Source organism: Dromaius novaehollandiae, chromosome 14, assembly GCF_036370855.1.
Source record: "Dromaius novaehollandiae isolate bDroNov1 chromosome 14, bDroNov1.hap1, whole genome shotgun sequence".
NCBI lineage: Eukaryota > Metazoa > Chordata > Aves > Casuariiformes > Dromaiidae > Dromaius > Dromaius novaehollandiae.
The window spans coordinates 17,646,355-17,671,149 of NC_088111.1; the positions used below are offsets into that span (position 1 = coordinate 17,646,355).

The 24,795-nt window shown below is 51.6% G+C and overlaps 1 protein-coding gene across 3 annotated transcripts; it reads right to left on the minus strand.

Moving 5' to 3' along the window:
* Nucleotides 1-56: 56 nt before the first annotated feature.
* On the minus strand, nucleotides 57-24,599 carry CFAP70 (cilia and flagella associated protein 70). 3 transcript variants are annotated; one of them, XM_026106490.2, is made up of 28 exons: nucleotides 24,510-24,599; nucleotides 24,081-24,210; nucleotides 22,217-22,403; nucleotides 21,773-21,871; nucleotides 21,451-21,530; nucleotides 20,260-20,436; nucleotides 19,654-19,836; nucleotides 19,341-19,435; nucleotides 18,205-18,304; nucleotides 17,119-17,253; nucleotides 15,345-15,512; nucleotides 14,481-14,561; nucleotides 13,926-14,017; nucleotides 11,224-11,284; nucleotides 9,948-10,139; nucleotides 9,113-9,244; nucleotides 8,306-8,431; nucleotides 7,606-7,739; nucleotides 7,392-7,507; nucleotides 7,061-7,252; nucleotides 6,027-6,122; nucleotides 4,740-4,828; nucleotides 3,817-3,969; nucleotides 2,931-3,092; nucleotides 2,424-2,513; nucleotides 1,134-1,235; nucleotides 807-854; nucleotides 57-392 (listed from the first exon to the last, which is right to left on the minus strand). In XM_026106490.2, the coding sequence occupies exons 2-28, from the start codon at nucleotides 24,204-24,206 to the stop codon at nucleotides 141-143; spliced, it is 3,468 nt and encodes a 1,155-aa protein (XP_025962275.2). In that variant the 5' UTR covers nucleotides 24,207-24,210; nucleotides 24,510-24,599; the 3' UTR covers nucleotides 57-140. The 3 variants fall into 3 exon arrangements, with proteins under 3 accessions (XP_025962275.2, XP_064376548.1, XP_064376549.1); XM_064520478.1 differs by lacking the exon at nucleotides 14,481-14,561; XM_064520479.1 differs by lacking the exon at nucleotides 24,081-24,210 and having other exon boundaries at nucleotides 24,510-24,580.
* Nucleotides 24,600-24,795: the final 196 nt, after the last annotated feature.

Here is a 24,795-nt window from a genome sequence, read left to right on the forward strand (position 1 = left end):
CCCTTGCGGGGCGCCGTCCGCTGCGCCCCGGCGGAGGCCGCCGGGAGCCGAGGAAAAAGAGGCGGCGCGTTGCCCGGTTCCAGCTTTTATAGCGGCAGTTTGGGGTCCCGCGCGCCGCCGCCCCGCTCGGGGCCGCTCCGTCACAACGGCCGGTCAGGAGCCCGCGGCCCGGCGCGGCCAGGGGGACGCAGCGGGGAGGCAGGCCGTGCGGCCGCGTCCTGCCCTGCCTCGCAGCCCCGCTGCCCGCCGGGGCTCGCCGCGGCCCGGGTGGCGGCGCGCGGCGGCGGCGGCGGCTGCTGGGCGGGCTCCGCGCTGAAGGAGGGGTCGCCGAAGCCGAGGCGCTGCTGCGCGGCGCGGAGCTCCTGCAGCAGGGCGGCCGTCTTCAGCCCGAGCTGCGGAGAAGAGGGGCGTCAGGCAGGCGCGGCCGGCAGGGCTGCACGCGCTCACGGGCATCTCGGCCTCGAGCCCGGGGCTGGGGGGAGGCCGCCCACTCACCCCGCCTGGAAACCCCGCCAGGAACAGAAATAGCCGTTTTTCATGCCCTGCCAATGAATGCCACGGTGAGGAATGAGCTCAGGGACCGACCTGAGGGCAGGAGCCAAGGGCCAGAGCCTCGGAAGTGTCAGCTTTAATTAAATATCTTATTTTCCAATTAAACTTATGCCTTAAAAGGGCAAGTGGTTCACACTGCGGGAACACTGGGAACCCTGCACTGACTGAGATGGAGCCGGCTTCCGTCGCGGGCAGCCCGCAGGCTGACCTGCCTGCCCTGCTCTCCGCACCCGAGGGAGCGCAGAGATACTCACCTTCACTGCGTATTTGTAGCACTGCTCTGACTCCAGCTGCCTCCCTCCCTGAAAAAACAACCCAACAGCAGCCAGTAAGGAAACAACATTATAGGGAACAGGTTCTCAGCAAAATGACATATTGTAACAAAGCTCAACAAGGACGCCTGACGGGAACACGTGGTAGGTGATGACAAACAGTGAAGTGCTTCTTGTGCTGTCAGAGTGCCTCAGTTTTTCCCTGAACACAGTCCTTAGTCTGTTTTTACCACTGAGACCTATGAGTTGCAGACAAAACCCACCCCACTGTATGAGGCTTAAGGCTGAAGTAGCTAGCTGGCCACTCACTTGCAGGCAGACGAGGGCTAGGTACGCCCACACTTCAGCGTTGTTGTTATTTAGGGCGTTGGCTTCAGCAAGAGCATCTTCTGCTTCTGCCATCTCTCCCAGCTTGAGAGAGAGAGAGAGAGAGAGAGAGAGAGAGAGAGAGATGAAGAGGTGTGAACAAAAGGCAAACAGCAGACAGAAAATGCTTCAGAATTCATCAACCACCTGCTCCAAAAGCCAAAGAAATCAGTGCAACAAAAGCATCTAGCAGGATTCCTGGCACCGAGCTGCTCTGCACTGCCCATGACAGGGATGCAGGGAAAAGATTTTGAGCAGAGAAAAACGCAGTGTCAGTGCCAGTGTCCAGCTCTCTGGCCAGGAGGGCAAGCCTCTTGCCACTGACTCCCAATCCCTGTGGGAACGTCCACTTTACTTGCAAATCAGCCCCCAAGGGTTTTCCTGAAGGAAAGCAGCACTGACTGCTTCACCTCCACCTCTGGGAACCACCGTGGTGCTCAATGGGGAGCTCTGATCACCTCCTTGTGTGCAAGCGCCACTTGAAGCATCACTCCGGTCCTGATCCCTCTTCCCACAAAGCTGCAGAAGCTTCCTGGAGGCAGGGATAGCTGGTGCCCGGACTACCTGCCCCATGGGCTATATCCAGCTCTCAGGCCACCACTCAGACACCCCTGGCCTGGAGTCTGGAACCTCCCAGGAGGCCTAAATTTGGCCAAAGGGGAAAACAGAGAAGTCTGAGTCCCCTGTTTGCTTTCTGCAGCCAAACCCCTTTAGAGGAATCTCCTGTAAGGTGTCTCTCTGGGAGATGCTGCAGTCCTGGTGGCTGTGCCTGCGTGTCCTTGGCAGCCTTTCAGAGGCACTGGATTCCTCTGGGCAGGGAACGCACTGCGATTCCTCTCTGCTGGCATTCTGCTCAATTCCTCGGGGGTGACGTGCAGATCATGTGCTGGCAGGCGCTCGGAGCAAAGCCCAGGCCCAGGTTACATGCTTGCCGTGACGTACTGGGGAAGGAGGCTCCGCCAGGCCTGGCAAAGGGACCGGGGAAGGGTGAGATCGCTGCTCTCAGGGCAGCTGCTGACATCTCCCATGTGAACAGCCCAGGGTGGCACCCTTGGGACCACGATAGCACGCAGCACAAGATGGCCTTAAGGAGCTTCAGATTCATAGACACATTAAGTTTTTCTTTATTAAAAGGGATCATGCAAAAGCAAGTCCTGCACCACAGGTCCCACAGAGCCGGTTACAGCACGGATCACTTGAACGCTTTGGATCTCATACCTTATTTGCACTTACCCTATAGCAGGCAATTCCCACTCCCAGCCAGGTGAGACAGGATGCGGAGTTCCTGCAGGCTAGCAGGTAGGTCTGCTTCGCCATGCCGTACTGCCAGGGGAGAGAGCAGCGTGTCTGTCTGCAGCATAGGCATCCCGCCACCGCCAGCCCCACTCCTCAGGAATTCTCCAAATGCCCCATCTCCAGTGGGGCTCAGACACTGGGGGAAGCTGCTCCCTGCTGCTGGGAGGCTGAGACCCTGCCCGCTGCCCCCACAGCGGTGGCTCTATGCTGACAGGAACTGATACAATTACTTAAAAGTCCTCCTCACTCTGATGATGATAATGAACCGCTACACTAGCGCCCTGAGACATTGAGATCAACACTGTCTGGAGCTTGGCGCAAAGGAAAATGGTCATGCTCTGAGGAGCTTAGTGCTCCAGGAGGCTTTGTATGTTGTTAGATCTGTAATCTATAGCTATTTGCTTTGTGGAAAATTCCCCTCTTCCACTCCTGCTGGCTCCTCACCTCCTTCTCTTCCAGGTAGATGGAGCCCAGGCGCAGGTAGACGAAGTGCATCTCTGCAGCATCCACCACAAAACTGACAGTTCGCTCGTAGCACCCCTTTGCCTCTGCAAGGTCTCCCTTCAGGTAGCACAGGTGCCCTTTCTGAGCCCAGACATTTGGATTCTGCGCACACAAAGCCAGGAGACATGGCTGAGAAACAGGAGGGAGAGCGAGCTGGGGGAAGGGCAGGGACCCTTGTAATCAGCAGAAAGGAAGAGCTGACAGGTATTTGATTACAGAGAAGCAGATTTTATGTACAGAATAAAAATCACGTCAGAGGGCTGTCTGCATAGCATCAGCAACGGAGGCCGCCTCTGGCCTTCCCTGCGTGGTGTCCTCACCCGTGCAAGGCTCCCTAGGTGTCGTGACTATGCAGATAGCATTCAGAGACATCTGTTTTACAGCCCTCTGCGAATTCCATTCAGCCTGACAGTCTCGAAAGCTGACTTCCATTTCTACTGAGTAGCAACTCTGCTTCTCAGGAAAGCGAGGCTGACTCACCAACGCAGGGAAAGAGGATCAGGAAATACATGTACAGAGGAAATAGAAAGGCAGCTGATGCACACAGAGGAGTCATTCAAATGCTGCATCTCTGTGCAGAAATGCAAACACTAAGCTAGGTAACAAGGGCAGCGCTGCAGACCACATCCTGATGTGGTTAATCAGCTACAATTGTCCCCTCCTAGAGAAACTGCTGCAGACTAACATGAGAGTTTGCCCAAGTGGAAACAAAGCATGGGCTTTAGGTTCACATGCAGAAACGATATAGGCAGAGTCTGCCGCAGTGTTTGACCAGTTTCCTACCTTAAGACACCTTACTGCACCATGTTAAGACACAGAGAATTACCACATAGTCGAGTCTAATGGCCTCGCGGAGACATTCTTCAGATTTGGAGAAGTCTTCCTTCAACAAGTAGGTCTGGGCCAGCGCCAGGTAGTAGTCACAACTGGGACCTCCCTGAAGGCTCAGCAGCTCGTGGGCAAGCGCCATGTGAACAAACTGAGGAGGAAGGGCACAGCGGCATGGTTGGGAGAGCAGGCAGAGCACAGGCACCCTCAGACCCCTCTGCAGCAGGCCTGGAGCCAGTACTCGCTGCTACACATGGTGGCCTGCAGCACACACTTCAGGAGAACTGCCTTGCACCTATTTGACTTCCATGAACACGAGACAGGCAGGAGATTTTTTTTCTCTCCTTTGAAAATTTACCTCCCATTGCTTTTAGTTATGTGTTGCTTTAAGCAGCTCTCCCTGCCATGTAAAATCAAGGCAGACAGCATAATGTGGCAGTCAGAGAAATCCCACAGAGATTGCTGTGTGGGAAAGGGACATCCCACCGGTGATTTAAAAATTGCTCTGGCATACACAAGTGTCTAAAACAAGAAAGGAGTGCTGGTGTATGGGAAGCATCACAATAATGCATCTCGTCTCCAAATGTACAGAGAAGAGCACATGTGCAAGGACCTTCTGCAGCTTGGTTGCTCCCTCCACAGCAAGCAGTGCTGATCCAAGGCACTCCGAGAGCTTTGCCTGCCTGGGATGACTGAATCCCCAGGGAGCATTTTGGTCTGAATACTCTCCCTGGCCATGGTTTTGTATTACTTGCCAGGGGTGTTTTTGCTCCCTCTCGCACTTGGCATCTGCTGTGGGCACAGCTTGTTCTCCGAGCCCAAGAGAGGGGCTTTTTGGAGCTTGCCATCAGCTCTTTTGTAATAACCCAGGGAAGGAGACCGAGCCTCCCCTCCCTCTCCTCCACTCCATTTTGGGCTGACCTGGATGGCATTGACTTTCATCAGGAATTCCACTGTCTTCATGAAGATAGTGCAGGGAGGTCGGCTAAGTCCTGAAACAGGGGGTGGTGCTGCAAGAAAAGGTGTCTCCATCAGTGTCTAGCTGGTCTCTTTATTTCTGAAACAAGAGCAGGGGGGGAGACCCTGGGGGGCAGAGGAATTTCAGCATCACAAGTGTGAAACCCAGGAGGTGGCAGGAGACGCTGAAGCAAAGATTAATTCAGCATTTCTTTCTGAAGAGCTTAAGTTTTTGTAAGAGACGTGAAAGGAAACTACATTCTTGACTTGCTAATTTTCCAGACCAGAGGAAGAAAACATAGGAATTTATAATTGCAACTTGTCAGAGTAAACTACAGCAAGGCCCCTGCCTGCCCAACCCAATCCAGCAGAGCCTGGAGCACCCAGTACTGCCATCTCTTTGCCATCCATGGGGGGGCAGAGCTGGAGAGGAGGCAGATCACACAGCACATGATCAAAGGAGATCAGTGGGGACAGTTCAACAGCTGGCATCTCAGGAGAGAGACAGCAGAGCAGCACATGAAGGCAGCCGAGTGCCATGCCATGTGGGGAGAAGGCAAAACAAAACAAGGCTGAAAGGAGGCAGGAGAGAACCACACGATGAAGATGAAGTCTACACAGCTTCAGGCAGAGGTGAGCTCCAGCTGCCTGCTGAAGATGTGTGTGAGCTCGGGTGGGGCAGACCAGCTGGAGCACTGCACCAGCAGCCGCACGGCTCCCCAAGGAGAGCTGGGCAGACCTGAGCGCAGGCCAGCCGGCAGTCGGCCCGCAGAGGGGCCGGGCACCGTCCAGCAGCCGTCGCTATGCAGGAAGGTGGGCTCCTGTGTTCGCTGATGCGATGCCTGTCCCAGGGAGGAATAGAACTGCATCACGTGATGCTAAAGGGGAAAAATACCGGATTGCAAGCAGATGGAGACACAGAGGGGAAAAGGAAGGTGATCTTCCTTAGCTTTAAGTGAATTGAAACCCATTAGAGGAAAGCCAGATGTTCTTCCTTTGGTCCAGCCCCTCAGAGCTGTGTTTACCCACTGGCTGTTCACCATGAGGTGTACCGTTCTGAAAATCAGGATAAACTCGCTTTGCTGAAGATTCCCAAGACAGGGAGAGAGAACAAAACTTGATGTCTTGCCTTGGCTTCAAGACTGCCACGGCTGTGTGCTCCCAAGTTACTCCCCCTGCCCACCAATTGCAGGAGGGCCTCTCCCAGCACTGAGATCTTGTCCGTTCTTTACCAGGCCCCCACACCCTAACCTTTTGGGGCTGCCTCCTTGTTCTTAGGCTTCCTGTTCTGCTGAGCAGTAGCATCCTCTTCAGGCACCACACTGGCTGCGCTGTCTTCAACCTCCTCTGGAACAAAACCCCGCAGTGAACATTAGGTGCAAAGAGTTTGCATAAACTGGCCAGTTTGTAGCATAATCCCACAGAAATGGGGAGAGAGACAAAATAGAAAAGAACCATCAGGTTTCTAGGACTGTGGTGAAAAGGCTTTGCAGGATACAAGCTGTGGAGATGGAGTTTTGAGTACAGGAGACTGTGAAGCTAGGAACAGTTATAAGTAAAACAACATCCTTTTCTTTATACATGCACTGGGCTAAAAAAGACATGACATCGTAGGCCTGCCTGAGGCACTTTGCTTTGAACAGTGGTAGTGCTAAAAATAAAACCAGCTGGTATTTCCCACAGCCTGGCCAAATATTTAGGACTTGGGACAGAAAGTCCTGGCTCAAGGTAAGTCTGGGCTCAGACAGGCTCCAAAAGAGCCCTTCAGTTCACAGCCACCACTGAGCTGCTGTTTTGCCCATTTCACATAGGTCAGACTGTGCTTTCCAAGCTGTGTTGCAAACTCAAAGTGGCAGCTTTTATTAAAGCCAAACCTGAATGACCACAAAGTACAACTGTCACAACGGCAGCTCTGCCTTTCCAAAGCCGCAAAAAGGAAGCTTGTTTCTTCTGGTCGCCCTGGCTGCTGCCCACGTGTTGGTGTATCAGCAGCACTGGGTTGTGCCAAAACAATAAAAGCAAAGACTGGTTCCTCTCCTAGGCTCTGGGTAAGACAAGGCATTGCTCCTTTCAGAGTGCTTCATCATTTAAAACAGCACACTTGCTGCTCTTCTCTGCTTCTGATACCTACGGTTCATGGTAGGCTATTCTAGCTCTTGGTCCACATCTTCTCCCTTTACCCTTTTTACTTCTCCACCTAGGTCCCACTGTTCACTATCTCCCACACTGCTCTGAGCCCTCTCCTTGCCACTACCAGGCTACCTGCTGGTTTTGCTAGGGATTACCTGGCAAGGACGCTTCTGGGCATGGATTGAGAGGCCTCCCACACTGAGCAGAAATTTGCTTTTTCCTTCCTTCTCCCTCAGCAGCCTCAGGGATGCTCCTCTCCATGGCAAGCTGTGCCTGCAGTAGCTTGTTAGCCTCACGGAAGGCCATTTCTGCACGAATATTATTATTTTGCAGCTCATAGAACAGACCTAGAGAAAGAAAGAGCAACTTGAGCAGAAATCATCCCATTATCCCTCAGATTAGGGCAGGGGAAAGAGAAGCAGGGGAGTGAGCAATGCTTGGCTCTTCAGGAGTGCCTGGGGCACGTAGGCTGGCTTGCTTCAGTACCTGAAAGAGTCCAGACTACAACACTGGATGGCTCCAAGCAGCTGGCATCCTCAAAGAAAATCTCTGCCTCTTCATAACGCTGCAGCGTGACTGCTACAATCCCACAGAGCAACAAGCTGGAGAAGGGGTCAAATAGGTTAGCCTTGCAGGCCCCAGCCAGTGACGTGGGGGACATCCCTCACCCTCGCTCTCACACACCAGGAACACCCGGTACCTTTGCACGTGATGTGGGTCCAGGCGAAGAGCCTCCCGAAAACATTCCTGGGCTTTGATCGTTTCCTCGAGCAAGAGGCAGAACGCTCCATAGTCCAGCCAGTACTGGATGTTGTGCTGGTCCCGAGCTACCCTCTGAACACAAGAGATCATTGCTGGAGTGGGGACTCCTGAAATCACACTCAGTAAGACCGAGGAGGCAGTTCTGGAACAACCATTGCTTTCCTCCGGCCACCTTAGCTGTGTTTGTGACAATCAAGCCCTTGTCTATCACATGCTAGGGTCTCCCTTAACTGGAATCGTGCCTGTTTTTCTCTAAGCCTCCTTCACCTAACACAATGTCCTTCAGCTTCAGTTGACCTCCTCATAGCCTCCTGTTAGAGGGCCCAGTGTCCCCAGTGCTCACCCAGCATGCCTTCTGCACCAGCTCATCCCATTTCCCCTGGCCTTGAGGCTGAAGTCCTCAGTGACCTGGCCAGCCTCTGCCTCAGTCCTCCAGAGAGCAGCATTTGCCTAGAAAATCCCTCACACTGAGCGTGAGCATCCTGGTCACGTTCACCTTCCCTCTGTACACAGCATGCACGGCTGGCTGGCGAGCACCGGAGCTGTCAGCAGCAGAGGCCCCACAGGCACCGCGGTGGTGTGCTTGCTGCCAGCCTGGCACGTGGGAGGGAGACTGGGAAGAGCAGTGGCTGCTTCACCTGCTGGTGGTAGAGAGATGCCAGTTTGTAGTCCTTGCTGACTTGAGCTTCGCGAGCAAAGAGCCAGAGCTGCTCGTCAGTCGTGCAGGACGGAGGGGTAGGAGCAGCAGCTTCCTCAGAGAGTACCTGGTAAGGGGCAAGAGAGTGAGTTAGCCCTGGGGAGGGTGAGGAAGATTAATGTGATCATGCTACAGCAGCGGTCCCCACTCCTGCACTGTGCAGAGAACGCTCTGGTGCGCCCACACTGGGGAGGCTGGAAAGTCAAGCTGTCCCAGCTGCTGTCTGTGGTGGGACACAGCCTTACCTGTGTCATTCCCAGGTACCGCCATCACACAGGGAAGGGGCATACGTGTTATCTGCAGCTGTGACAAGTAAAAGCATCCCTAGATCAAAACCATTTCAAACTTCCTTTGTGGTGTCACTTACTGGTGACCCCAGTTCACACTGGAAGTTCTGTCCTCTGCCTGGGTGGTTGTGCCAGAGAGCACGGACCCAGACTTACTGTGAGAGCCAGGTACAGCAGCTTTCACTAGTGGCACCTCACACACATCCTACCATCTGGATTTTATAGCAACAGGACACAGATGCACCAAATCCTGCAGCTTAAATATGGGCCTCAGGGAGTGACTCAGGGCCCACATGCGATAACTGCAGCAAATGAAAGCATAACCCTGCTTCTGTCTTGAAGGCAAAAGTCCTGCTGCCTTCACCAGAAGCAGCGTCAAGCCCTGGCTCCACAATGAAGCCATTATTGTCCCAGGTCCCCCCGTCCCAGCTTACTGGACACATGTCAAGATTTCTGCCTACCTGGTTCAAGGCAACATGCATCTGATCCACAAGATACACATAGAGTTCACTGAGAAATGCCTGGAACTGCTCCAGGGACTCAAATGCTGTTGTCTTCAGGTACTTCTCCCTCACAATCTTCACCACCACATACTGTAGAGACATGCAACTGTTGGACAAGGCAGGTCCCCCCTGCCTCCTCCACCAGCTCTGTAATCATAGTAATACAGAGCCAGAACACACAAGTTTAGCCTGAAGCTCCAGCTTAGCTCTAAGGAAGAAATCCAGTCCAGCACCGATAAAAGGAAGAAAAGCAAACAGAGGTGAATTCCCTTCCTGCCTCTCAGCCCTGCCTCTTCCCATCACACACGTGCTTCTTTGAAGGACAACATGTGGAGTAGGCTGTTCTCCCTGGGGAAGACCGGCTGCCTCGGCACAGAGACGGGGCATCCAGACAGAGCGTGGGCCGAGGCTGGGACCAGCTGAGAGAGGTGGCCTCTGCTTCCACCCATGTGGGAGGCCTGGAGGGTGGGACTGCCAGAAGAGGACTGCTAGGGTGCAAGAACAGTCACCCTTGCCTTCCTCAGGCTATGACCACAGGGCAAACGTGTATGATTTGGGTTTCCCCCACTGACAGGAAAGGTTCTCCTGGTCCGTGACCAAAGCAGCCTGGCCCTTGCCCTGTTAGAGCAAAAACCTGACTGTACTGATGCCAGCTGCAACAGCCCTGGATGGCTAAAAGGGATTCTGGGATAACACGGCACTTGTTGTACCGCCACAGAGCAGCAGTTGCTCACTGAGAAACTGCCAGGACAGGAACAGGTAGAAAAATATATCAGTACCACAGAATCCTTGCCTTTAGCTGTTCCTTAAAGGCAAAATATTTTCCTGAGCTATTGAGCTCAAAGTTGAGTTGACACTTCTGTTCCTCCAGGGTTTGATGATTTATTGCTCCTCGGTCAGGCAGCTGCTTCCCAAACAGCTCATGGTATTCACTCAGGATGGTGACGGCGATGCTTGTGATCTGGTTGTGATAATCTTCCACAGCCTAGAAAGAATCAACAGTAAAAATAAATAAATAAATAAGAAAACTTCACAAGTTACTTGTGCCATCAATCTTGAAAGGTATTTTATTTGCCAGAGCCCACACCTTGCATAAACTCCACCTGACTCAGTCTCAATTAGTCTGTCACGCACGCTTTTCTTTCCGTGCCTGAGGGCTATGAAAATATCTACATGTAAATACAAGAGAGCTCCTTTATAAGTAGATTTTGCTCTGCTATATTTTTCAATCCGAACCCAGTATTTCAGTCATCATTGTCTCTTTCATAGCAGCATAATTGGCCATAAGTAAAATATATCTCATTTTCTGGGAGCCCTTTAAACCTATGGGCCAGGGCTCTTCAGCAGAGTCTATAATCTCCATAATCTCAGTGGCAGAAGATTCCATGTACTGCAATGATCAAAATATATCACTCTATGCACTCCAGACAGTCCAGCACAAATCAATTCTGCAGCAGCACTGGGGTCAATCATCTAAGTACTGCTTCTTTCCCTACCGCTGTTCTGAACTGACCACTGGCCAGGGGCCATCCAAGGACATTCTCCATTAATAGCTGCTCCGTGCCTACAGAAAATGAGCCAGTGCTCTCAGGCCATTTTCTGGAGTCGGTATGTCGCACACACAAAAATCCTCAAAAATTCTCGGTTACTTGAGGGAAGCCAAGGACTGACTCTGCTCATATTTGTCTGGATCTGAAGAAGCATATGGGTGAGTGTGAGACAAGAAATGGTTGGGACTGTCCAGGTGTAAATACAAGACTCTGGTAGCCTCTTTCTCCAGCATCCAGCTCCCTTCCAACCACCCCCATACTGCTCCTCTCTTCTCTGCCTCTCCTAGATCTCTCCCTCTTGGATGGGCTGTGAGCAGGGGTAACACAGCCCATGAATGGTTTTCCAAGGCATGACATTGTGAAGATAACACCTCCAGAAGGTTTCTTCTCCATGTGTTTCCTCTGCAAATCCCATCTGTGTGTTGTTGGGGGTGGGGGGGAGTCAGACTGAAAATGAAGCTCTCTGTGTGAGAGGGACGAGGGCAGAATGAGGTGGCGGAGTAGTGATAAGGCACATACCTTCTTGGCTCCTGCAGTCCGGCGAGGCAGCGGAGGGCGAGGAGGAATCATCTCCTTGACCCTGTTGGTGAGAGGAGAGGAGATCAGCATAACAGGCTGCCAGCGATGCTCACTTGTCTTGGGCGCAGGAAGCCTGCAGCATGAGGGCTCCAGGCCTGTCATCTTATCCCTGAGATACCTCGCAGGGACAAATAAGGGAAAAATTGCAAAATATCAGACCAAGAATGAGCTGTAAAGCCCAGAGCGCCTACAATCAATCCTTGTAGCTCACCATAATGTCTCGGCAGAACTAACTACTGCCTTGCTCCCTGCTGATGATCACACTCGATGGAGGTTAGAAAAGATTTATTTAGCTGTTATTTTCACCAGGTTTGACTGACCTGTCACACAAAAACTACTTTAGAAACTCAGCGCAGCCCAGCAGGTGGAGTTCTATGTGCTATTGCTAACAATCCAAACCACTCTCCTACAGAACCAGACCTTCTTACCAAGTTGTTATTCCTTTAACTCACAACCTCCTTGGTCTGCCAGAACAGCTGTAAAAAAAGCACCAACCTGAGGAAAGGTCGGAAGAATTTTATCACTATGTACCCCGACTACCCAGGCCATCAGCTCCTGACATCCCACAGTGCAGCTGGGGCACCTTATGCCTTGGCCACGCGTTGGCTCCTTTATACTATATCATTCCTGTTTGAAGCATTACTCGGTTTACAATGACCTTTCAAACATTTTTTAAAATCCTTTAGGATTACAGTAATTTTACTAATATTTTATAAAAGTCCTTAGCTTCAAAACGGCCTCAATTCACTTGCTTCTTTAGCAAGATTTCTTCCTTGCTGGTACCAAAACACCATACATCTTTGGAGCGCCATCCAACCCACCAAGCGAAGGCATCATATTGGGTCCCACCCAAGTAGCAAAGCAAATTGCTTCTTCTGCACCAAAGAAGAATCACTCCTGTAACAGTTCTGCCAGCCTGCAGAGCCTCTGACCAGCTCACTTCTCCAGGTCCTGATTCCTGGCCACTTCTACACTCACAGCTACAAAACCTCTGCATAGTCAAAGGCCTGATAGGTTTCAGTGCTGAGTACAAGACTTAGCTCCCCCTTTCTTGCTCTCTTGAAAGAGCCCCATAAGAAGGCCACTCTCTCGCTGTCCCTGCTGCCACTCCTGTTGGTCCCTTGCCCCACATGAGAGATAACCTGTCACCTGACTCAGCATGGGGCTGCCTCATGCACCAGAGAAGATGCTGGTCTGTGTAAAGTGGTGTTACCGTGAACAGCAAGAAGTCCTCACACTTCTCTCCCAGACTCAGCTGTGCTGTGCTATCTAGTCTTGTGGCCCTGACTGGTCACCTCTCTGGTGCCTCCCTGCAGAGACCCATCGTCACTCCTTGGGAAGCCACAAAGCTTGAATAAATGGTGAGTGCAGCTCCCACATTCAGTCCCACTCTCACCTGGTCTCTGAAAAGCACCTGTCATTGATGTGTTTGTAACACAGCTATGTGTTATGACAGATGAAAACTGGGCAGCTTCACTTAATAATGAGAAAAAGAAAACCAACCACAACAAGAACCTAGGGGAAAGCAAACGAGCAAATAAAGCCAAGTGGAGGCTGACAGAGAATTTTGAATGCAGCCCAAGAAATAGAGCTGTGTTTGCTAATGAGACATGTATTTAAACATCCTTTCAGGAAAAAAAGAAAAATCACTCTTGATGATACTGCAATAACATATGTATGTGTCATCAGCTGGAGCCCCCCAAGACAGGGCCCTTCCCAAGATTCAGAATGACTAGGTTTCCAGAACTCACATCTGCAGCTGCACAGGGCAGCTGGATGAGGAGGAATTACACTGAATTTATGCAAGTTGCAGCAGGGTAGGAATGGTATGAGAAAGGTCAGGAGAAGGTCTGTTTTGGGGGGAGGGTCAACTTCATTAAACATACTCTTTCTAGAAGACAACAGGAAGAACAGAAGACAACACATACTCTCCTTTCAAAGGATGGCTCTTGCTGTGTTGTTTCTGCTGTTTCTGTTTGAGAGATATACAGCCCGTACGTGTTATACTTTATTCATTTGTTGTATTTTCTCTTTTTTATTCAATAAATTATACATGCTAGGCCTTCCCTAGGCTGTAACACAGCAAGGCCATCACTTTGTGGACAGGAAGCAACTGCCTTAAGTTGAACAGACAGTGGAAGGCTAGAAGCAGCGGAGATGAGAGACAGCAGCTCTACAGTGGAATGATGTGAAAACTAATGTAAGAGCTGAGGAATGAGTAGAAAATTGTACAAAAACCGTGGAAGAGGAAAAATGGAAGAATACTATTTTGATGCTACAAGGAGCCCTACCACGCTAGTAGACAATTCTGACCAACGAACTGAGTATCACATACAAGAGACGAGCACGTGGACATTAATGGGAAACAACACCTGGACAGGAACATAGGGTAAAGCTGTGTTGCTCCGGTTCCTCTCTTTTGGGGATGAATGGCTGAGAGATGCCAGCTGGAATGAACACGACTCTTTTCCAAACCCAACATACGCTGTAACAGGTCTGGCCCAATCCTCCCCCTGATTTCAGTGGGCTTTGGATCAGGCCCTCAACTGGTCTGCCAGGGGGTGGATCACTGTACAGCCATGTGTCTATCCTGTGGAAGAATTAAGACGGCAGTCCCAGAGTTACATCATGTCTTTACGCACCGTCTGGTGAGCTCCTCTGGCAATCGTTTTGGTACCAAGGCCTTCTCCAGCTTTATCTCCATCACCAGGAATGTTCCTGCTTCAACATATTGCTGTGAAGATAAACATTGCTCTCTCAAAATCTTGCTGTCTAGAGCCATTACTGGCATGATGAAAGACTAAGCATACAGCTACAGATCTTCAGCAAATCCCCCTGAAACTACATACAGCTTGTTTTGTAACCTGCCCTCAAAACGATTTACAGTAGCAAAATCCAGTTCAAAAATCAGCCTAGGAAAAATCAGAAAGGCCAAACAGTTAATCTTGAAGAATGCATATGCATCCTAGATGATTTGAGGAAGAAGTCAAAGTATGAAGGAACTCTTCTAAATAAATGCCTGATTATTTAGAGATCTTCTAGCCCAATGCTCCAGCCAGATGTCACTGGAAGAACTCCAGGACAGCATCTGCGTAAGATGTCCCTCGTCCAGCTCACTCTCACAGAAGTCAGTTATGTGAAAGGTGAGACAGACACACAGTGATGGTATAGCATTCTTTCCACATCTTTGGAGATACCTGTCCATTGTGGTTGAGATATGTGACATTTTCAGCTTCTACCGGAACATCTGATGACAGCATTTTTACTGCACTGGACATCTATTGAAGAAAAGAAGATGTCTGCTGCTGCCATTCAACGAACCTCATGCCTTCACAAATTCAGGATGTGACCTGGAGTGGAGTTACAACTACTGGCTTTAAAGCCACATATGACTGCTGAGTGCTTGCAGCGCAACACATCAGCAAGTCATGGGTCTGAAGCAGCTGAGCCATGTTCCATGCTGTACAATTTGTTCAGGCAGCAGGTACTGAAATTTTGAGACAACGAATATCTCTCAGTTGACTGAGGCAGGGTACAGTTAATCAGGGATTATCTTGAGACACTGATCCCCAGAAAACAGGCCTGCAAACCTCATTCAGTATCATGGATCTCAACTTTGCAAAGCAGCCGAACTGCAAAGACTGGCCCCGTGCCCCAGTGGATCTCCCCCTGCGGCCCTAGCTCCTGGGGTTTCTTCAGCAGCCTATTCCAGGAGCCCGGCATGCGCCTCTCCTGGACAGCAGTGGCTGTGCAGCTGGCTCTGAAGCCCTGCTCTCAGAAGGAGATGCCATGGCTATCTGGAGCTGGACTCCTCCAGCAAGAGGCATACGCCCTCCTTGCTGCTCCCAGGGCATGGGGGAGAGACCATCAAGTCTTCATGGAGCAGGCCTGGCTGCCACAATTTACATCATGCACTGGGGTTTCCTCACCAATTGCAGAGCAGTCATCGTCTTCTCCCAGTGCAGCATCAACACCCTATACCCCCTGCTTTCTGCATTCCCCACCTACCTCTGATGTGGAAATGGGCTGACCGTGTTGTAATATGCCTCTCTAGACCTTACCTTCCTGCCAGATTCCTTATCTTTGGTGATTTTTTCTTTATCTTCCCTCTGGATCCTACTGGGAACAGCTCTGGAAAGGGGAGAACCGATTCCTGGGACCCATTGCCCTTCCTTGATCAGACTGATCTGAGGCTTGAGATCCCGGAAAACACTGTGCTGATTTTTAGTCTGAAAAAAAGAGGGAACAGAGGGAAAACCTTCAAACGCCCCACAAACTGGGCTTCCCCACCTCTTTGCCTTCACTGCTCACATTGCAAAACACATTCTCAGGGCCTGAACATGCTAAGAAGCTCCGCAACCTCTTCCTTCCTAGGGGTTTAGCTGCCAGTGCTCAAGGCCAGCTCTGATACATGCAGCTGTGTAACCTTGGATTGGACTGCTATGAAAAGAGCTGCATGAGAAAGCCTCAGTGGGGGCTTCCCTGTCTTCTCTTGAGAGCTGCATTTAAATTGAGGCATTTGCCCTCAATTCTTGCCTGAGCTTCACAGTAGATATGCTAGCACCAGCTAGGTATTTCCCTGGTCCTAACCCACTGACTTGACTTCCTGGCTTGATCTTGCACCTGCCTCAGCCCTACAAACTTGCCCAGTGATCTGGACCGTTAGATCAACCTGGCCACCCCCACCAGCAATGCTCTGCTCTTTTTTGGGTACTGCGGGATCGTGCTTCTTGTTGGCGAGGTCGCTGCCGTGCCTGCCCTGCGGTGATTCTTGGCTCACCTTCCCTTGTGGAGCAGCTTCCCTGACACACATCAGTGAATCACAAGGAACTGGCTTTTTTGAGTTGTGTATTCACACGCTGCTTGACCACCAGGACAGGCTGTTGCCTCCCAGCTGTTACTGCAGTAAGAGCTGGGCTAGCAGGAACTGAGGGGATGCTGGGGAGAGAATGGAGCACTTGTACCAGGTACCAGCTAGACCAAGTCCAAGGACCAGCTCGAAGCATCCAGAAAAGCAGGAAATGAGAATGTGTGACTACACTTGCGATAAAGGCTAGAGGACAGGCAGTACCGTGCAGCCAAGCGGCCGTTATTTGCGGCCGGGATGCTGTGAAGCAGAGACCAGAGCGCAGCCGTGTGCCTAGCCCTGCTCTGCAACAGCCGGCACCCAGCAGGGGCATGGGCGCAAGGAAAAGGGCTGCAATTCACCCAGCTCCTGCGGACCGGACAGCAGCCCTGAGGGTGAAGTGGACAGTAAAACCAGGCTGTGTATCTGCCCTCCTGAAACAAGCTCGGATCTGTTCCAGGAGTACTGTGGGAAAACAGACACGTAACTCTCACTTTTAGTAACACGGGGGGAGCAACAAAAAGACAAATAAACCTCCATGAGCTATAGCTGAAAGAGATCCAGTGACAGCTTTTTTGGTTGTTGCCTGGGGTAACGCTATCATTTGGGAGACAGCGTACACTGTTTGTTCTTCTCAGCAGCACAGCTCATTTGCCCATGTTCACGGCTGGGGAGTGAGGAGCTTTCTCACCGCTCTCCCCGCTCAGCTGCTGCCAGGGAAGGGAGTGGAGTCAGATTCAGAGCCTCCCTCAGCCCCCGAACCTGCTCACTCACAGCCTCTACATGGAAATATCCTGCCTTTGAGAAGCCTGCTTCTAAAAGCTCATGTTGTTATTTCTCTCCATCACTGGAAGGGCAGTGAAGTCTCACAGCCAGTTGCTGAGTAGGGCACTGCCCACACTGCCGCTGCTCCCATGCACCACGCTGGCCGGGCTGCCTGCGCCCAAGCCCGGGCTGCAGAGCTGGCGTGGAGCCTGCCCTGCGCTCACCTTCTCAAACACCTCGCTGTCTTTATAGGCAAAGACACGAAAAGCCCCTCGTATCTGCTTCACGCCGGGGTACAGCAAAGGCACCATGTTGACATATGCCACACCGTGGAAGAAAATCTGTCCGTCATCATCTCCCTGGAAACGCAGAGCAAGGGACAGGGTTACTGGACTGCCTGTTACTCTCTTGAAGCAAACAAGGTCACCGATCCCATTAAGCAAAGGCCACACAGCAAACTGATGCACCTGATGAGCCAGTGGCTCTATGTCGCTGGCACAGAGCCGAGACAGCCTGGAAGAAAAGACTGGAGTCATTCTATATGCAGAATCCCAGTTTTATTCCAACCTATGCAGGGCAGATTTTCTTAGTAATGCCCACACAGTGCCATAACCCAGGATGGTCTTTTCAAGATACAGCTGCTAAATTATTGACTTTTCAGTTAGAAATCCAAACAACCCTACCAGATCTGCAAGGATTTCAGGTCTGACAGAAATCAGATGCCTGATGAGATCTGAGAGTCTGGGCTAGCACTGGGCTAGTGAGGGTGAGGGAGGAGGAGCTCAGACACATATACTGCAAAATGCTGGCACCAGCGAGTGCTGAATGGGATTGACACTAACTTGGGTGACTTTGTGCTGGAACAGACCAGGAGCTCTCCCATGATCAGCCACAAGGACCAGAACCATTAGCTAAGGAGCTGTTTCTTTGTTGAAGCACCCCCGTTAAAGTGCAAGAGCATAACTTATTTACACCCAGAGAAAGAGGGCATGAATTTCTTCAAGATGCTCAAAAACCCCTTTGGATAAGCTCAGCGAATTACTTCAGCTCTCCAAAAGTGCCTCCTCCCTTTTCACCAAGCTACTTCAGACCATCAGCAAGAGATCTGCATGCTATAAGAAAAAATATTCTTCCTTGTTTATTTAACAGCTCTATAAAGCTGATCACTCCCTTAAGAAAGCCACTAGCTCTCTGACTCCCTTTAGTTGGTTCAAGGCTGGCTTAGGTATAATAAAGACATTAAAGGGAAAATGCATGATAACACAATGCTTCTCCGCTAGCCAGAACAACATATCACTCCCCATTTTTACCTTGTCAGTTTTGCTGTTTTTCCCTTTACTGGAAGAGACCACAGGCATCCTGCAGACCTCCACAGGCCAGTAGCAGCACTCTGCAATGCGATTCTGCAGGCTGAATACAGGGGAGGGCACTGAGGAGTTGCAGAAACCAAGCAAGAGAGCTCTCCCTCACCAGCCACACCGCCCTCCGTTCTGCTCCGTGCAGCCCCAAAGCACCCCCCTTGTGCTCGCTCTCGCCTACTCCCATGTGACAGCGCGAGCACCCTTGGGCCTCTGAAGAGCCGCACTCTGCGGCAGGGCCTGTCTGGCACCTTTTCCCCTCCATCCAGTGCCGGGTGAATTTATGGCACTAATAGCTATAAAACAATGGCAAGAGCGACACGCTAGATTTTCTCCCTCATCTGGTCACTTCAGAAATGAAGCAAATAAAACGGAACATGATTAACGTTGGTATAAATCCTGAATTACACAGAGAAAGCAGACCCTGAGCTCCCATTCAATGTGCCCGATAACTCTGAAACCGGCAGGCAGGCTGACAAAAGTGTAGGGAAAAAATTCAAACCAGATAGAAGGGAGTATTTCCACACACAAAGTAATTTGGCTGTGAAAGTCATGGCCACAGGATGAGGCTGAGGCCAAGAACATAGCAGCCTTCAAAGAGAAATGGGATATTTATCCTGATCTTGAGACTATCTGGAGCCATAATAGGTAACGCTTATCCAATAAAAAAATCAAAGGAGAGAGTGAGAGGGTTTTAATTTATCAAGAATTTAGCAAAGCTCAATTGGCAGCTAAGAGGAGAGCTGTTTGGGCCACCCAACTCAACATCTGCTGACCCCTTCCTTCAAATCTTTATGTTACAGCCCCGAAGAGGTCATGGGAAGGAACAAGACCAGTCATGAAGATCATCTTCTCTCATCGTGGCAGAAGTGAGCTGCTGCCAGCAATGAAAGGCAGTTAGCTGCTTTTTTGCTCACGTAAATACCTTCGTCCAGCAGATATCCGGAGACAAGGCAGAGCCACGGTTTGACCACATAAGAGGTCTGAGAACATCAGCACGTTGCGAAAGACAAGTCACGACTAAGTGAATTCTAGGGTGGCTTTTCCCCACCGCTCAGTGTTGGAAGGGAGGTTTTCAGCTCTCTTACACAAGTACTGCAGCAGGATCTAGGTAGCAACGTCTTTCCATGTCCCATACGATTCTCTTCTTCACGCTTTCTGACTGGATCCTGAACTCTCTGTCCTGTGAGAAACAGCATGTGGTCAGAGCCAGGAGAGCAAACTCCAAAGCCTGCATCGCCACCCCTCCAGATTTTCCCCGGGAGAGAACCTGGGTCAGCCAGAGAGGCATTCAACTTGCCATACGCACGACATCCCAGCAGAGCAAGGTAGCAGCCGCCCTGCAGCACCACAGCCCATTAGCATTAAGAGCCAACCATGACACTGTCAGTCCTTTCTCACCTCTCTTCTGTTGAGCTCTCCATCCTCATCCTCATAGGGGCCACCAACGATGAAGGAGCTGGGTATGCTCAGAGCACCAGGGGCCATGATGTTACCAAGTGGCCATTTTTTGGGCCGGGGTAATGGCTCCTTTTCACCACCAAGCTTCGGGACACCATTCTTGAAGAGCAAGGGGAATTCTCTCTAGAGGGGCATGAGAGTGAAAGGACTTTCATTCCCAGCACGAGCAGGAGCAAATACCAGCTGCTCTGAGCTGGGTCCAACAAAGCAAAGCAGCAGTGCAGGGGCCTGGCTCGGAAAGGACACTCCACCACATGCACACAGAAAAGTGAGGAAAAAAAAAAAAAAAAAAAAACAGATAGCCACATGGAAAAATCCTGCCAGTTTCAATCCAGATCTTGTCACACAGACCTTCATTTGTGTTAAAGAAACACATCACATGGCAGAGACCATGAGCAATCACAACAAACACTGCTGTGGCACAAGCACAGGAGGAGCCGTACAGCCCCATGGACCTGGTCGCTCATTCCATGGTGTGCGGTGTGGGATAACAACCTGCTTCGCAGCAGCCAAGACCCATCTCACTGTGCCTGGACCAGTTCTCACCTCCCCAACTGCTGGTACTTGCAGACATGCCATGTAGTTTTGCAGGGGTCCAGTGGGAACAAACGCTTCAGGGACAGAATAAGCTGCCTCCAAGGTGACACTCAAGAGATTACCATTTGAAAGCTGAGTTGCAGAAAGCAGGGGCTCTTGGACGCACACAGTCACTTCAAGGCCACACTGTGAGACAAGGATAAACTAGAGGTAATAGCCAGACAATTGTAATTCTGCTCTCGAGGGAGAAGTAAGCAGAAAACCAAGGCCAGAATGTATATTATCTTATTCTTCACTTCAGATATAAAAGAAAACAGACTGGCACAGGAAAGGAATCTCATGATCAGTTTGTCACACGTCTGAACTGTGATACTTGTTTGTTTAAAGCAGGGTCTGCTCAGGGCACGGGATATGTATTAGTAGGGTCTAATGAAATGAGCCGTGGGGAAAGAACATTGGGGATGGTAGACACCGCCCTCACGGTGCAGAGCGTGCCAGGGCTAGAGGCGCACTCCAGCTCTGCCCTTTCACACCACGAACAGTCTTTAATTATCCATCCCAACCCTGGATGGATGGATGGGCTTGCAATGAAAAAGCAGCTGTTCAGCATTTATTATCTTCCCTCCTTAATGAGTAGGCCCATGCCTCACTTATTATGTAACATCTGTTAAATGCAGAAAAGTCAATGCAATATCCACAATCCAATCCACTTGCAGTGGTACTGCATGCAAAATCTGGAGCAAAATTAGACACATTTTCCCAGCTTCATATTTCATTCACTGCTTTATTCATTGGCAGTTTTCAACTTGCTGAATGAGTGAGGACCTTGCAGGAAAAGCAGTAAGAAATTGTATAATAACAGACTCTGAGACATTTCATCTGCAGAAGGGAAGACTAACGAAGTTGGGCAGGCAATCCTGCCTTTGCCTTTTAGTGTTTTTTCAGGAATACACTTTGCCTCTTGGATGTTTTTTCCAAGGCAATTTGAGAGCTGCATACATTAGCATATCCTAGCTCTGCCTCGGCTGTCATAAGCAACCTGGGACAGACGTCAACAGGAGTCGGAAAAGCCCCCAAGCTTTTAATATATAGGGCTGTAACATACACGCGATGTGCTGGGTGGCTGAGTCATGCTCGCCTTCCCATTAAGAAGCAGCACAGAGATGAATGAGTGAAGGAACAGCTCCAAATTCCACATACCTTGGCCTCCGGGGGAAGGCTCTCTAATGGAGAGGTAGGCACCGCATACAAAGGAGCCAAGACCTTAAATGAACACTGGCCTGGGAAGAAACAGGAATGGGAACAGCATAAAATGAGACCTCTTGTAGAGAAATCATGGCCTGACTCCTGAAGCTGAGATGCTGGTGTCACCCCCTCTCCCCCAAGAGCCAGCTTTCTAAAGATAGTATGAAGCCCATTTTGCCAACAGAAGGTACGTTATAGCGAGGTGTTGATAAACAAGGATCAAAAGGTGCAGGAGAGTACGAAGTGGCTGTGGAGACTCTGGAAGTCTATGTTGTACCTTGCAGCAGAGGTAGAAGGTCCACCACAGCTTGGCCAAGAGGCACGGTCTTCTCCTCCTTCTGTCTCTTCTCCTTTGGCAACACTTCTGTCACTGTCACTAGGGAGAAAAATAGACAGGAGCTGGCAGAGTTGCTCAGTCAGCTTCGGATCAGCGGTTAAGAGCAGTGAGATGAGACAGGGGCTGCAAAGGGCCTTTGTCAGCTCTGGCAAGCCTTCTTGCTTCATCCCCCAAGGCTGGCAGGAAGAGCGAAGCTCAGGTGCACAGGCCAACCTCCATGAAAGGAGGCTCTTCTGGCTGGCAGAGATGAGAACAGAAGTGCTGAGATCCCCCCACTGCTGCTTAAGTGCTGTTCTCGAACGAGCGGCAGGCAGGCAGAGCGGAGCCGCTGGGAGCACCCACCTCCAGCCCTCCGAGGGGTGAGAGTCAGCGTCAGGTACTCACAGAGCACAGGACTTTGCGCAATGCTGTCCAAGGAGTTGGGCCCGTCGGGGCTGTATTCAAAGCTGGTTGTGAAATTGTACTCCGCTGTCCCGTCTGGCAAGACATCAACCTTGGAGGACTCTCCCAAGAGCACGCCATTGAACTCTGCGTGCACCACAGTGACTGGCGTGTCGCTCTTGCTACCCTTCTGTCAAAGGCAGACAGACAGCCCATTAAGCAGTCGGCTCTGCAGAAGAGGCCCATGATCAAAGTTGTCTCTGGGGGGAAGCTCGGTTCTGGGCCTATGGCAGAGTACCTTGGGCTCTTTGGCTGTTCACTACAGGAATGGGGAAGTGGAACAAAGCTTGCCCTCGCCAAGAGCTCACCACTCCCTGTCTTTAGAAGGGAAATCTTCTGCTCCACCATGGTGTGATGCCCAAGGGGTTATTAATACCTGCGGCTGGAACAGGCAGGGGGGAAGGTGAGGTCTGGGCTTCACCTCAGGAAAGGCAATGAAAGACCTATCTAAAGCAAACCCAAATGATCACATTGATAGAGCGCTCACAGGAAGGTTGAGATTTTTGTAGTCTCCTAAGAAATTAGCTCCTGAGCCGCGTGGCTAAGCTCACAACACTTTTGTACATGGTGTGGCTGCAGAATGCCCTGAAATCAAGTAGGAGGTCCAGCAAGTGCTTTGGAGAGCTCCAGAATTTGCTTTTAAACTTCATATCACTTGCTTAAAAGAGATGAGGGGGTTCAAATGTCTCCGTGGAGGATCTTAAACACAGGTGAGTAGGAATGCTGACAGCCCAGCACACCGCGCCTGGGGTCCACGTAACCAGGCAGCCCCTTCCAAGTGGGCAGCACCCGGCATTTCCACGGTGCTGCTCGGAAGTGCTGAAAAAAGCAGTTACGGATGAGTGTCCTGCAGAAGAAATGCAGCTTTCCCTCTCCATCCAGGGGAGTGGCCAATACCCTGAACACAAGGACCATCCTGCTCAAGCCAAGCTTTTCTTTAATCCAGAGCCACAGAGGTCCCTGGGTCTATCCCTGAGCTTCCCATCTCCATTTCCCTGAGGTAATTAATTCCACATTGGCTCTTGCACCAAACGAGATTTCATTCACTTGGTTTTAATTTTCAGTCCTTTTGACTGTCTCCTTGAGCATATATTATCTGAACAGCTAAATAGAATAATGAATGTTACAGAAAAAGGTTAATTGAATTCTTCTATATTCCTCTCTCATCCTCCTCTACATCTCCTCTGACTAAATGGATTCCCACAGTTCCCGAATTTGGATTTTTTTTCCATACTGCTGTTCTTTCCATTGGCCCTTTGTAACCCTCGTTCTTTTTGCTATAGCCTTTGCTAAGATGGAGCAATCAAAACCACAGCAGCTATTCCAGATGCAATCAGACCACTGGTCTACTATTTTCAGTATCGTTTTCCCTCCTGTTGCCTTCTAATTCCTGTCTAAGGTGCTGTTTGCTGGATCTCCCCGCGTGAGAGGCACTCAAACACCACAACGTACAAATCTCGGGAAAACAGACAGATGGGTTTTGGGTTGCTTTTTTGACTGCTGCCGGGGCAGAAGCAGGGATTTGCATTTTGCTGTTTGCTGCAGTAGCAAAGCTTCTCCTCCGCACTCCCTCCTAGACGCCGAGTCCTCTGGAAGCCTTTAAGGACAGCCGGGGGTATCAGGCGGCACACGGAAATCACCATGGTCAGGTTTTGATCTGAACGCTTATTCTTACACCGTGGCTGCACTGGAACCGCTGCCTTTCTAAAACTGGAGCCATCCCATAGACTTCAATACAACTTAAATTGCCGTAGCTGGGATGGAAAGCTGGCTTTGTACCCAGGGACAAGGACAGCTCTTTTCTTACCAGGCCGCATGCCTCCCCCACGGCGACGCGCACGGCGTGGCTGGGCTGCGGCTCGCCGAGGAGCAGCGCGGCAGCCGGCGGGGCGAGGGACCCCTTCCTGCTGGGCGGCCCCGCCGGCGCAGCCATGGCCCTGTGGGAGAGAGGGGGAGAGAAGCGGCAGCCCGCCTCGGCCGCGCTCCCCGAGCCGCTCTGGGCCTTCACCCCCCGGACGTAGCCGCCGCCCCACAGAGCTCAGGCAGCCGCACCACGCGCTTGCTAGCGGCACCCGAGGCCTTCGCCTCAGCCCCGCCGCCCCCAGCACCCCGGGCCGGCCCAGCCCCGAGGGCACTAGCCGCAGGCCTGCAGCCCCTTCCCGGGCTCCGGTGTCGTGGCGGGGTCGGACTGGGGGCGGGGGTCCCGCCGGCGGCGGGGCGCGAACCCGCGGCCTACCTGCGTGCCGGGGCAGAGCCCGCCGCCGCCGCCGCCGCGTCCCGTCACCACGGCGACCCGGCTCCTCTCGCGAGGGCTCCCAGCCTCGCGAGATCCCGCCTCTGGACCACGTGCTTTTGAGGGCGCTGCCTGACGCCGGCGCCGCCACGTTGGGTGAGGGCAGCGCTCGGCAGACGGCGAGAAACCCCCGGGAGCCCCGGCCGCCGCTGCCGCCGCCCCGCGCCCTTGTGACCTGCGTCGCGGGGTCCCTGCGCCCCGCCCCCCCGGGAGCCGCCTCCCCATGCCC

What these genes read in the sequence shown, in the direction of transcription:
- CFAP70 (XM_026106490.2), bottom strand. Translation starts at nt 24,206, where the DNA reads ATGGCTGCGCCGGCGGGGCCGCCCAGCAGGAAGGGGTCCCTCGCCCCG. An exon ending in AAAACAGCAAAACTGACAAG is followed by an intron (nt 17,254 to 18,204) that starts GTAAAAATGGGG and finishes CTGCGTTTCCAG; the next exon opens with GGAGATGATGACGGACAGAT. An exon ending in ACAGCGAGGTGTTTGAGAAG is followed by an intron (nt 15,513 to 17,118) that starts GTGAGCGCAGGG and finishes TCTTTTTTTCAG; the next exon opens with ACTAAAAATCAGCACAGTGT.